Source organism: Argentina silus (genome assembly GCF_951799395.1).
Source record: "Argentina silus genome assembly, chromosome: Y".
NCBI classification, from domain to species: Eukaryota; Metazoa; Chordata; class Actinopteri; order Argentiniformes; family Argentinidae; genus Argentina; species Argentina silus.
In genome coordinates, this window is record NC_139654.1 from 21,025,962 (window position 1) to 21,039,426 (window position 13,465).

Genomic DNA, 13,465 nt, shown 5'->3' on the forward strand with positions numbered 1-13,465 from the left:
AGTTATTTTTTATTTTTTTATAAGGGTGCTGAATTCCATAGCTGTCCAGTGCTGAACATAATATCACATTTTGTGTTTGCTTGAGACAATATCACAATAAGTCCTAAAATCGTTTTTTTTAAACTAAAATATTGTTTAAAAAACAAACACAGTTAATTTCATTATATTTACTGAAGATCAGCTTGATTCAAGATAAGGTTGCCTTCAATACATACTGCAGCTTATATTGTCACTGACATAAATTTTACAGAAACCTCGTGATTTTTCCAGATGCCACGTCCAGGTCCTTCTACTCGCCCCGGAGCCCCCCAGTGATGCGTGAACTGGGCCAGCCTGTGTATGTGGAGGTGTTTGCCCTCAAACGAGAGGACAGGCAGCTCATGCTTCTATTGGATGACTGTTGGGCCATGCCCAGTAAAGACCCACAAGATCAGCGCAAATGGAACGTGCTGGTTAAAGGGTAAACTCACTAAAATTGGTTTGATGTTTGCCATAGATGATTCATTCTTTACGTGTTGTTGAAATGTCTGTTTTCACCATCAGGTGTCCCTTTAGCGGTAATCACCAAAGGACTGTGTTCCTGACTGTTGTCCCTGGGGAGGGAGTCAAGTATCCCTCACATCAAAAGTGGTTCACGGTCAGACTATTCTCCTTTGTGAAACTCGATGGGTTTCAAAACCTGGTAGGTGACTTTTACTACCAATCTACTCAACAACACTTCTAGTATACAGTTTCAACCATGAGGGGTGTCACACACAACATCTTTTCCAAGGCTAAACATGATTTTTACTACCACTGTTTGCAATCAAGACGAGGCACTTTGGAGTTCCTGTACTGCCCTCCACAACACTGGCTCAACAACCTACAGGTGACGACATGTAGTCTCGGATCCCAGAAACTTATCTCTCTCGATTGAGATTCTGGGGGCGCAGGCAGTAAAAAGTGCTTTCGGAAGTTGTAAGCAAGTCCTCCACACCCCATGAAACATTTTGCTGTATGCTCCACCTGAATTGCATGCTCCTCATCCGCCCATTCTATTGTTTAACAAACTGATGAAATGAAAACATAGGAGTTAGCTGAAGAAGTTTGCAGTAAAACAAGCTTATATTTTGGGTTCTGATGGGGATCTAAACTCATGAGGCATTTATAAGTTATATTCTTCAAGAATCAACAACGATATATCATTCATTTAAACGTCAAACAATGTGTGTACCAATCCCAAAATTCCTCTTGAATTGATACTGCTTGGAAATAGAGACTTTCATGGACAAAATTGTACAAAACTTAAAACATGTATTCTATCACCTTGCAGTTTAGAAGGGCTATTTATTTCCGTATTTAACAGGTTTCAAACAATCCAAAGTACAAAATCTGAGTGGATTCAAGATTCTCAAAAGGGGTGGTATTTATTCTTTCCTTCCCAGTTCTGATTGGGCCAATAAAGTCTAGAACCATGGTCTCAGCCAATCACTATGGATCAATAGCAGCCTAATGTCACTACCCCACAACACCATTTTACTCTACATTTATTTCAACATCGTTCTTATATATTGGATATTTTGATATGCTGAATATTTTTCTACAATATGCAATATTAACAACACAACCCATTTGTCCCCAATGACACACATTTGCTTGAATGTAAATATAAAAAATATATTTCATACGATCTTACGATCGCATTCAACTTGCTCTGTCGCAACACACTCTATTCTCTTGTCCGTTGCATCTCCGTTTTTGTCTGGCAGTCGCCCCGCTCGTTTTGCTATGACGTCATATTCCAGAGTCTACCTTTAATGCAAGAAAACATATTAAAAAAAACAACCAAAACCTGAATTGACAAATTCACAGAAAAACAATGGCCAATTTTTTTCAATCCCTGAATCTTAAATCTTGAATCTCAACTCACGTCTTGTACATGCATGAATGAAGCCTGACCCAGGTGTCCACCTAGGGGAACCACACAGTACTTACAGCATTCCACGGTAAACCAGTCTTGCAGGAGATGTACTTTGTAATCACAATTGCCTGCACATTTGACAATCTTTTTGGATATAATTTCTACAGGGAACAAAGAGATTCTCCTTCCCGTGCAGGTACATACAGTGCCTTCGGAAAGTATTCAGACCCCTTCACTTTCTCCACACTTTGTTGTGTTATAGACTCAATTTAAAATTGATTAAATTAAAATAATTTGCCATCAATCCACACACAATACCCCAGAATGACAAAGCAAAAACACATTTTTGGAAATTTGAGTACATTTATTAAAATTGAAATACTGAAATACTTTATGTACATAAGTATTCAGACCCTTTGCTATGACACTCTTAAAATGAGCTAAAATGCAAAAATGTCATCAACAAATCACTCAATAAGTTGAATTGAGTCCATCTTAATGCAAGGATAATAGTTCATGTAATTTTGGAATTAATATTTGTTTTTATAAGGTCTCTGATTTGCATAGGAATCAATTACACACTGTGTAGATTAGGATGTTACTACCAACTCAGCAAATTTAATAATTTTCTCTTGATCCTGACAAACTCCCCAGTCCCTGCCAGTGACAAACATACCCATAACTTGATGCAGCTACCACTATTCTTCACACGAGAGATGGTGCGGAAACTGCATTGCATGTGCTGGATTTGCACTAAACTTAATGCTTTGTAGTAAAACCAAATAAACACATTTCCAGCCACTTTCTTTGCTGTATCACTTGAATTCATTGTTGCACACACAATTATGGATGTGAGACAGATTATTTTCCATTAAGGGATTCTTTTTGGCCACTTGGTTATAGACCAATTTTGTAGAGTGACCGAGATGATGATGTCCCATCGACTGTGCTTTTTCCTCTCCTCCATTACAAATACATTTTTGTAAGTCTCCCCAGGCCTCAGGGTCGCATTTCTGAGCAATGTTGTTCCTCTCAGACACACACAGTGTGTAATTGATTCCTATGCAAATCAGAGACCCTATAAAAACACAGATATTAATTCCAAAATTACATGGACTCAATTCAACTTGAGTGATTTGTTGATGACGTTTGCATTTGAGCTAATTTTAAGAGTGTTATAGCAAAGGGTCTGAATACTTATGTACGAGGTATTTAAATTTTAATAAATTCACTGACATTTAAAAAAAACCTGTTTTCGCTTTGTCATTCTGGGGTATTGTGTGTGGATTGATGGCAAATGATTAATTTTTTTAATTGAGTCTATAACACATCAACGTGGAAAAAGTGAAGGGGTCTGAATACTTTCCGAAGGCACTGTACATGTCAAAAACAAAGAGCACAGACTGAGACAGAGAAACCATCTGGTTCTTGGCTAGTGAACAACACACTAACAGTCGAGCTGAAATGGAAGCACTTCAGGTGTTTAGAGCAGTGGAGGCAGAAAATCGGAGGACGGGCTCAATGGAATGGAATAAGTGTTTGATACCATTCCTCATTCTGTTCCATGCAGTACAATGAGCCCGTCCTCTGATTTATACCTCTACTGGTTCAGAGTAACAAGAAACTAGTGAGGGGTTTGAATCTAAGAAGATGACTGTGCTGTACGCTGGGTGGAGCCTACACTACTACTACTAAGGATGCTGGACAGAAAACTGAAACAGAGGATAACTAACTAACTACAGTCCATGAAGCAGAGAAACCAACTGAACATGAGGGCTATCGGTCCGCAATCTCTTTGCTAGAGTATCCATTGATTCAGCACAGTCCTACGATAGCGAAGAGCAGTTTGTTGTCTCTCACAAATTTGTTCCTGAAGTTCGTGCCTAAAATTGTCAGATTTTAGAGCAAGCTGTGTGGATTCACCTGTAGTCTGAATGAGATGAGTTTGATTGACCAACTGAAGCAGCCAATCGACCGGCTAGATGAAACTGAAGCAGCTAACCGACCAGCTAGATCATCTTCCTCCACTAGCCAACCAAGCCTGTAGCATAGTAAAAATGACCACTAACCATGGCCCAGCTTCCCTAAAGCTTTGTCGCTAACGTGGTACTTAATTTCTCTTTACAACCCGGCCACGAGAGATTGTCAAGTATGATGTTTGTCATAACACGTTTGGCTGACATGGTATCATACCCCTCTTCTCCTTTGGCAGCTGTTTCACACCTTGGCTACTGACATACTGTAGTAAAACATGACAGGTAGAAAAATCAATGGCAAAAGTGAAATGTCACCCCTGACAATAATAGGAGGGCTCCAGGAGTAATGAGGACCATTTTGTGTGCGTGTGTGTAACCAGTCAGACAGAAGGGAGAGAGCCTTCTCATTTCTCACAGCTCTCCCCATTCCACTGAAGGAGAGCTGTACATGAGACGACGTCAAAATAAAAACATACACAATAATAACAGCAATTCTTCATGACAGTAAACATAATAATACAAAAAAACAACAATAATCATCACAATAATTCCAGTGTAAGTGTTTTTTTTTCACAAGTCAGAGGTACAACGGATTGGCACACAATTAAAAAAATAAAATAAAATAATAATAATTATATATATATATATACAGTAATGTTTTTAAGCAGTGTGTATATATGTATATATATATATATATATATATAAAAAAAATGGGAAAACGTGGAAAAACAAACACACACCCAGACCATAGATGACACCAAGTTCTACTGTTTGGGGCCCCATAGGGTGTTGAGGGACCAGGGCCCTCTCCCTAGTCCAGCCCAGGGTCTGAGAGAGGGGTAGAAGCAAGAGCAAGGCAGATGTCCCTGCCACCTTGCCTCCAGCCAGCCAGTCTATATGGGTGGGTGGGTGGGTGGGCTACAGAGGGAGAGAGTTGTGGAGATTCCCCTCCATCTTCAGGAGGGGCAAGAGATGGCGTGAACGTGAGGTCGACCATGGTCCCATTCACAAACCCTTTTCCCAGATGTGTTCACTCCCCATCGCATGGCTTTAGGGAGAGATCGAGGGATCAGAGATGAGAGGGCGGAGAGATGGACCAGACCCCAGACTCCCTGGTCACCAGTAGAACCCTCCTGTCTGTAGTTACAGTAAGACATCAAACCTCTACTGGTTCTCAGAAAAGTCAGGGAGCTGCAATGTTTCTCAGATTACCCCTTCCCTCTCTCCTGTATTCTCTTTATCCAATCTCTCTTCCTCTACCCCTCCCTGTCTGTCATCCATCTCCCTCAGTCCTCCTGCAGCTCCCTCAGTCCCCTGGTCGGTCTCTCGGTCTCTCTCGCTCCTCCCCCCCGCTCGGTCACTGCTTCTTCTCGCGGGTGGTGATGGTGACCAGTTGCTTGGCGGCCTTGGCGATGTCGTAGGCGCACTGGATGACCTGCTGGGTGAGCAGCTGGTAGTCAACGACGGGTCCCGAGGGGTCCAAGGGCACCGCCTTACGACACTCCACCTGCAGGCGCGAGGCGCTGGAGGCCAGGAGACGCAGGGAGCAGTGGACCGTGTCCAACGCCGGCCGCTAGGAGGAAGGAGGGAAGAGGAGGAGGAGGTCAGTCATACACTGATTAGGGATGGGTCCGACTCCATTATTTATTTATTTTTACAAATGATTAGTCGATGGTTGTTAAAAGCGCTTTATCATCAATTAATCTAAAATGTCTCCGGCAAAAATAAAGAGGCATGCGTGTATGCTATGCTATACGTATGCCGACTTATATATACTGTGTATTTAAAAAATGTCACATCTTGAATACAATTAGAATCTTGTTTATTCAAACATGTCTGCCATGAAAAATAAATAACCATTTAACGGGTCTATGTTTGAACTGTAAAGTTCGTCATATCAGTTTGGCTGTCGCTCTCAGCATCACTGGAGATAGCTGGACGTTTTGTTTCCTTTGGGTTACAGTTGTCCAATAGTGGTACATGAACTTACTATTACCAAGTTTACATTGAACGACTATCTCTTTTTGCCCATGCAAACTCTTTCCACGGTGGTCACACTCAATGATAGCCCACGGCACCAAACAAGAGTGGATGAATCAACTCGAGCGAGGTTGTTGAATGAATGACAAAACACACCCACATGTACAGTGGGGGAAATAATTATTTGATCCCCTGCTGATTTTGTTAGTTTGCCCGATTACAAAGAAATGAGCAGTCTATAATTTTTATGGTACTTTTATTTTAACAAATAGAGACAGAATATCAACAAAGTAGTCCAGAAAATACACCTGTCACTTTAAGAAAGTACTCCTAATCTCTGCTTGTTATGGGTATAAAAGACACCTGTCAATAGAATCAATCTCTTCCATTCCAACCTCTCCACCACCATGGGCAAGATCAAAGAACATTCAAAGGACATCAGGGTAAGAGTTGTAGACCTGCACAAGGCTGGAATGGGCTACAAGACCATCAGCAAGAAGCTTGGTGAGAAGGAGACAACTGTTGGTGCAATTATTAGAAAATGGAAGAAATACAAAATAACCATCAATCGCCCTCGGCCTGGAGCTCCATGCAAGATCTTGCCTCGTGGGGTAAGGATGATCATGAGAAGGGTGAGGGATCAGCCCAGAACTACACGGGAGGAGCTTGGTAATGATCTCAAGGCAGCTGGGACCACAGTCACCAAGAAAACCATTGGTAACACACTACACCGTAACAGATTGAAATCCTGCAGTGCCCGCAAGGTCCCCCTGCTCAAGAAGGCACATGTACAGGCCCATCTGAAGTTTGCCAATGAACACCTAAATGATTCAGAGAAGGCTTGGGAGAAGGTGATGTGGTCAGATGAGACCAAAATTGAACTCTTATAAATATAAATTCGACTCTTCGTGTTTGGAGGGAGAGAAATGCTGAATGCTACAATCCCAAGAACACCATCCCCACCGTCAAACACGGAGGTGGAAACATTATGCTTTGGGGTTGTTTCTCTGCTAAGGGTACAGGACGACTTCACTGCATTGAGGGGCCAATGGACGGGGCCATGTACCGTAAGATCTTGGATGAGAACCTCCTTCTCTCAGCCAGAGCACTGAGGATGGGTCGTGGATGGGTCTTCCAGCATGACAATGACCCAAAACATACGGCCAAGGCAACAAAGGAGTGGCTCAAGAAGAAGCACACTAAGGTCATGGAGTGGCCTAGCTAGTCTCCAGACCTTAATCCTATAGAAAATTTGTGGAGGGAGCTGAAGCTTCGAGTTGCCAAGCAAAAGCCTTGAAACCTTCAGGATTTGGAGAGGATCTGTAAAGAGGAGTGGACCAAAATCCCTCCTGAGATGTGTGCAAACCTGGTGACCAACTACAAGAAACGTCTGACTTCTGTGCTTGCCAACAAGGGTTTCTCCACCAAGTACTAAGTCATGTTTTGCTTGGGGATCAAATACTTATTTCCTTCGATCAAATGCAAATTAATTTATAACTTTATATAATATGTTTTTCTGGACTTTTTTTGTTGATATTCTGTGTCTATTTGTTAAAATAAAAGTACCATAAAAATTATAGACCGCTCATTTCTTTGTAATCGGGCAAACTAACAAAATCAGCAGGGGATCAAATAATTATTTCCCCCACTGTATATTTGAATCTCGCATATACTGGAGAATATTGTCTACTTGTAATGATCTTTCTTGTGTTTTTTTGGACTCATCGATGAACTATTTTTGTATTGATGCCGAGGTCCACGATTGTCTAATCTCAAAATCGATCTAGGGGGTACGCGAAATAAATCTGTGATTTACCTTCCCAAACAGTCCTGTTGAATAGCCGACTGCAGTCTCACTGCAGTACCAAAAATAAATGCATGCACCCTACCCAACAGAATAATATTATGACAATGTCTAATATGTAAGAGATAATGTTAATAGAATATCAATTAGGCTACAAAATAACCGACAGGGGGTACATGACTGTTAAAAGTTTGTGAACCACTGATCTAACCCATGCCTAACACTGATACTGGCTAGCTGGAGAGCATCATGACCTAGCATAACAGCTTCATCCATGTGCCATTCAAAGATGAAAGAGATCCTTTTATCATCCAACTTGTCCAATGTTTCTTGACTTTTTAATTTCTTAGTGTATGTACAGAATTAAGAGTGATAGTACAGAAAAGACAAAGCAACCAGAAACTTACTTTGGGAAAGAGAGAGGCCATTTCAGTGACAGCCGTACGGATCTTATCGGAGCACGGAACAAAGCTGAAGAAGAGAGGAGAGTAACACCTTGTTCACCACCACCACCACAAGATAATCGGATAAGTAGAGTGGCCTCGTAAAGTATTCAGACCCCTTCACTTTTTCCACATTTTGTTGTGTTATAGACTCAATTTAAAATGGATTTAATATTTTTTGCCATCAATGTCAGAAGTATTCACACAATACCCCATAATGACAAAGCGAAAACACGTTTTTAGAAATGTATTAAAATTGTACGTCATGTCATGTACATAAGTATTCAGACCCTTTTCTATGACACTCTTAAATTGTGCTCAAATGCAAAAATGTCAGCAACAAGTCAGTAAGTTGAATTGAGTCCATCTTAATGCAAGGATAAAACACTGCTCAAAAAAATTAAGGGAACACTTAATCGTCACAGTGTAACACCAAGTCAGTTAAACTTCAGGGATATCAATCTGCCCATTTAGGAAGCACAAGTGATTGTGAATCAATTTCACCTGCTTTGGTGCAAATGAAAGTGACAACAGGTGCTGGAGAAGCAAAAGCAAGACAACCCCCAAAAAGGTAATGGTTTTGCATGTGGTGGCCACAGACAATTGCTCTCTCCTTATCCTTCCTGACTGATTCTTCTCTAGTTTTGTGTTCTGCTAGTGTCCTTGTCACTACTGGTAGCATGAGGCGGTACCTGCAGCCCACTCAGGTTGCACAGGAGGAGCACTGCCAGAGCCCTACAAAATGACCTCCAGCAAGCTACTGGTGTGCATGTGTCTGACCAAACTGTCAGAAACAGACTCCATGAGGGTGGCATGAGGGCCCGACGTCCTCTAGTGGGACCTGTGCTCACTGCCCAGCACCGTGCAGCAGTGGCATTCGTGGGAGAACACCAGAATTGGCAGGTCCGCCATTGGCGTCCTGTTCTCTTCACAGATGAGAGCAGGTTCACACTGAGCACATGTGACAGGTGTGAAAGAGTCTGGAGATGCTGTGGTGAACGTAATGCTGCCTGTAACATCATCCAGCATGACCGGTTTGGCGGTGGGTCAGTGATGGTCTGGGGAGGCATATCCTTGGAGGGTCGCACAGACCTCCATGTCATAGCCAACGGTACCCTGACTGCTGTTAGGTACCGGGATGAGATCCTCAGACCCATTGTCAGACCTTACGCTGGTGCAGTGGGCCCTGGGTTCCTCCTAGTGCAGGACAATGCCCGGCCTCATGTGGCCAGAGTGTGTAGGCAGTTCCTGGATGAAGAAGGCATTGATACCATTGAATGGCCCTCTCGTTCCCCTGACCTAAATCCAATTGAGCACCTATGGGACGTTATGTATCGGTGCATCCGACGCCACCAAGTACCGCCACAGACTGTCCAGGAGCTCACTGATGCCCTGATCCAGGTCTGGGAGGAGATCCCCCAGGACACCATCCGCCGACTCATCAGGAGCATGCCCAGACGTTGTCGGGAGTGCGTTCAGGCACGCAGGGGCCATACACACTACTGAATCACATCATGAGTTGCCGTGATAAAATTCACACAAGTTGCATCAGCCTGTGATTTGAATTTTTTTACTTGGATTTTCGGTGTGATTTTGAATCCAGCCCTCAATGGGTTGATGATTTTGGTTTCCATTGACTGTTACGTCATTTTGTTCTCAACAAATTATACAATGTACATCAGTAAAGATTTTCAACTTGAAAAATTCGTTCATCAAGATCTGATGTGTCCCTTAAGTGTTCCCTTAATTTTTTTGAGCAGTGTAGTTCATGTGATTTTGGAATTGATATAGGGTATTGTGTGGATTGATGGCAACATTTTTCAATTTAATACATTTTAAATTGAGTGTATAACAACAAAATGTGGAAAAAGTGAAGGGGTCGGAATACTTTACGAAGCCACTGTACAAACTAAAAGAACTGAATTCTGTCTGTCATCTGTGTTTCATATTGTACCTGTCATGTTTGAACTCCTGCGCAGCCCTCAGAAGCTCCTGGATGTTTTTGGTCACCTGCTCCGTCTTCATAATGACATCCTCTGTGCAAGGCAGGGTGGGGTCCGGTTCTGCCCCCCCTCCCCCATCCTCCGACTCCCCCCGGCCCTCCTCCTCACTGCTGCGCCCCATACTGTGTCACACACACACAAACACAGTTAATGAAAATGAATCTCATTTACACCTTGACTCATAAGAGGAAGTGAGCGCCTCTTCAGTAATTAACACTAACACACAGTCTGACAATATGGCTCTCCACTGCTACCTCGCCCCCCCCCCACCCCATGTGATATAAGCCTGAGAAGAGGAGACCCTAATCTGCTTCAAATACTTGAAAAACACATCCTTCCTTCCTTCCTTCCTTGAGTGAATCATGCATCTTAATATGATTGGATTGGTCAAAGCAAAGCTTTCCAGTGGATTGAATTCACCAACTGGATTTTCACCAATCCAAGTTGTGTCAGATACATGATCACTTCAAAGACGGAAGGAAGGAAGGTGAGAGGCTCCCTGTACACCTCTCTCCGGGGAGGCCGGTGGAGGTAGAAATCGGAGGACGGGCTCATTGTAATGCATGGAATGGAATGTTTGATACCATTCCTTATTCCGTTTCATGCATTACGATGAGCCCGTCCTCCAATGTCTGCCTCCGCTGCTACTTCTCCACCTGCTCTCGAAGTCTTACCTCAGCGATAGCTCGTATGTCTGAGTGTTGTCGTAATCACTGTCCGTGCCACTGCCGTGCTTCTCCCCTCTTGGGACCTGGAGGACACACAACATGCTGTCACAGCATCAACTGAACCAATACTGTTATTGGCTGTTATTTTTTTATTTTATGTATTTATTTGTTTGTTTGTTTATTTGTCAGGGATGCCTGTGCAACATGTCATTGCACCAAATTTAGCTGGATAGCTAATTTTCTGTAGGCAGGAAACAATCAATCAAACAATCAACATGACACAGATATTCACCAAAAAAACAAGTTACTGTGCAGGGCATGGAATGACCTGCAGGATACACTGAGACTTGCTACCAAAGTTTCACTGGGCCATTTAGAAAACTTGATTGCTGTGAGGCCTTGTCACAAATTATACTTGTGTTAATGGGTCGTTCAAGACAAGTGGAAAAAATCTATTTGAACGGCCCTCCCAGTTGGAAAGTTTCCGACCTCAAATCACTTGAATGCTCCGAAATTCGGAGGTCCCAGATCACAAGTGGGAATTCCAAGTTGGTCATGAATGCACCATAATGAGTAATAATAATACAGTAGGGAGTCCACTGTAAATAACTAGTGTAAAGGAGTGTCAGCCCGATGTCCTTACCATGTACCTCCCCACCTCCATGGACCCAGAGAGGTGCTTCCCACCCCTCCTCATCTGATGGATGGAGAGAAGGAGAGAGGATTTTAGGAGGAGGACAGAGAGGAACAACCATAGGAATACTTCTGACAGACAGGTTCAGAAATGTTAAGGTGAAGACGTTACAGTTCAGACAGGTTACCAATGGGCTTCACTGGCTTCTCTTTCACCGTCATCTTTTTTGTGTGCAAATAAAACAAGTCTACGTCTACAGTAAACATGTTGTCCCCCATGAATGATGTAGCGCCCCTCCTTGTGTGAATTAGTGACAATTATTAAAATGTATTTTATGTGGATGAATAAGAGAGAGAATTCAAAGTTTGGAGGGAGACAAAAAGTCTAATTAGCAGAAAATCTAATGGGCGAAGCTTATAGGTCCTAATAAGAAACTTGTTGCTCATGAGGGGTTGCAAATATGTACCAAATTTCCTGACTCTAGCTCGAACGGGAAAGGACATATGCTTGTTCAAAGTTTGGAATTTCTGTTGCTACTGTATAGGTAAACATGCCGGATCTCTATGGCAAGATGGCATCATTCACCCAAGTTTAGTCAAAATTGTCCCAGTGGTGTCTGGGACTTTGTATTGTGATACTGTGCATAGCGCAATCGTTTATTATTTGTTATGGTTACCGAAAATTGGGCCAAGTTTAGTTTTGTTGTACTGATTTTGCACCACACGTAGTGGATTCTTTTGTTTAGACGCTCCAGGAGTAGAGGTGGCTGTTCTTGACTGTATTTAAGTTTTGTCCACTGCTTTAGGCCAGTGTGGTTTTGTTTTCGCTTTGGTTTTGATTAGATAATGAAAGTTTAGGTTTTGCTCGCCATTTATGAGCTCTCTTTTGGTTATATTTGTTTATTTGAGTTGAACAGCCCCTGCCGGTCCTTTTTTCTATTGTAGTAGCCACTGATTCTGTATGACCCTTGTTACCTTTTGTGGGGGGACATGCAGCGTTCGGCCTGTAGAGGGAGCTACAGGACCGTGGCCAGCGTTACGTCAGCGAGGCTCCGTTGCACACCTGTTGCAAATGAAGCCTCGTTGACTAGATGGTTTAAGATGTGTGCCTCTGCGTTCGAGAGGGAGGACGGCGACTGAAAAGTTGCCGAGTTTGTGGAGGGCTGAAAAGCCAAAGTATAACGGACTTTATGAATAAACGGGACCTGTCCCTCACTACACCACTGCGTCTGCCTCTGTGTACAATGGACATCGTTACAGTGGCGCCCAACGAGGGACACAGAGGAATGGAGGCGTTAAGCGCGGCCATCGGAGGGATGGCCCTCATACTGGAGCGGCAGGCTCAATTCCAGCACGAGCAGCAATCCGCAATGGGAGAGATGGCGACGGCGAGGGCTGAGGACCGTGCCCTCCTCTGGGAGCTCGTCGGGGCCATCAAAGCGGGACCGGCGCCCGGGTCGCCACAAGGTCCCCCCAAGGTACACCTCCAGAAGATGGGGGACCTGGACGACCCGGAGGCGTTCCTGGCGGTGTTCGAGGGGACGGCGAGGATCTCGGGGTGGCCGGACGGCGAGTGGGCGTACCATCTGCTGCCCCTCCTGTCGGGCGAGGCGCAGCTCACTGCCCACAGCCTGCCAACGGCCGCCCAGCGGGACTATCCCTCCCTCGCCCGGGCGATTCGGGACCGCCTGGGCCTCACCCTGGAGGAACACCGTCGCCGGTTCCGGGCCCTGACGATGGAGGAGGGGAGCCTACCCTTTGCCTACGCCCAGCGGCTGTGGGACAGCGCGCGGCGGTGGCTGGACCCAGGGAACAGCTCGGCGGAGGAGGTCGGGGACCGGGTGGTGTTGGAGCACTTCCTCACGGGGCTCCCGCCTGGGTCCAGTACCACCAGCCCCAGGATCTCGCGGCCGCCGTTACCTTGGCGGAGGACCATCTCTCCCTCCCGCCGCAGGAGCCCCGGCGACTAACCCCGGAAGGAGCCGTGCTGCCGGAGAAGGAGAGGCCGGCGCCCGCCCCGAGGACGAGATGGCAGGGGCAGGCATGTCGAGAACCAAC

General features: G+C 44.3%; 1 protein-coding gene across 4 annotated transcripts in view; it reads right to left on the bottom strand.

Annotated features, from left to right (window-relative positions):
- Positions 1-203: 203 nt before the first annotated feature.
- Positions 204-13,465, bottom strand: part of LOC310824269 (ARF GTPase-activating protein GIT1-like) — a 39,370-nt gene continuing 26,108 nt past the window's right edge. For 3 of the 4 annotated variants that reach the window (XM_083697127.1, XM_083697125.1, XM_083697124.1), the window contains 4 exons: positions 11,418-11,471; positions 10,781-10,857; positions 10,058-10,228; positions 204-5,449 (listed from right to left, as the gene is read on the bottom strand). In XM_083697127.1, coding sequence (XP_083553253.1) covers positions 5,080-5,449; positions 10,058-10,228; positions 10,781-10,857; positions 11,418-11,471 — 672 coding nt within the window. In that variant the 3' untranslated portion in view covers positions 204-5,079. Of the gene's footprint in view, positions 5,450-8,067; positions 8,132-10,057; positions 10,229-10,780; positions 10,858-11,417; positions 11,472-13,465 lie in introns of all 4 variants that reach the window. The other variant, XM_083697126.1, reaches the window with a different exon arrangement.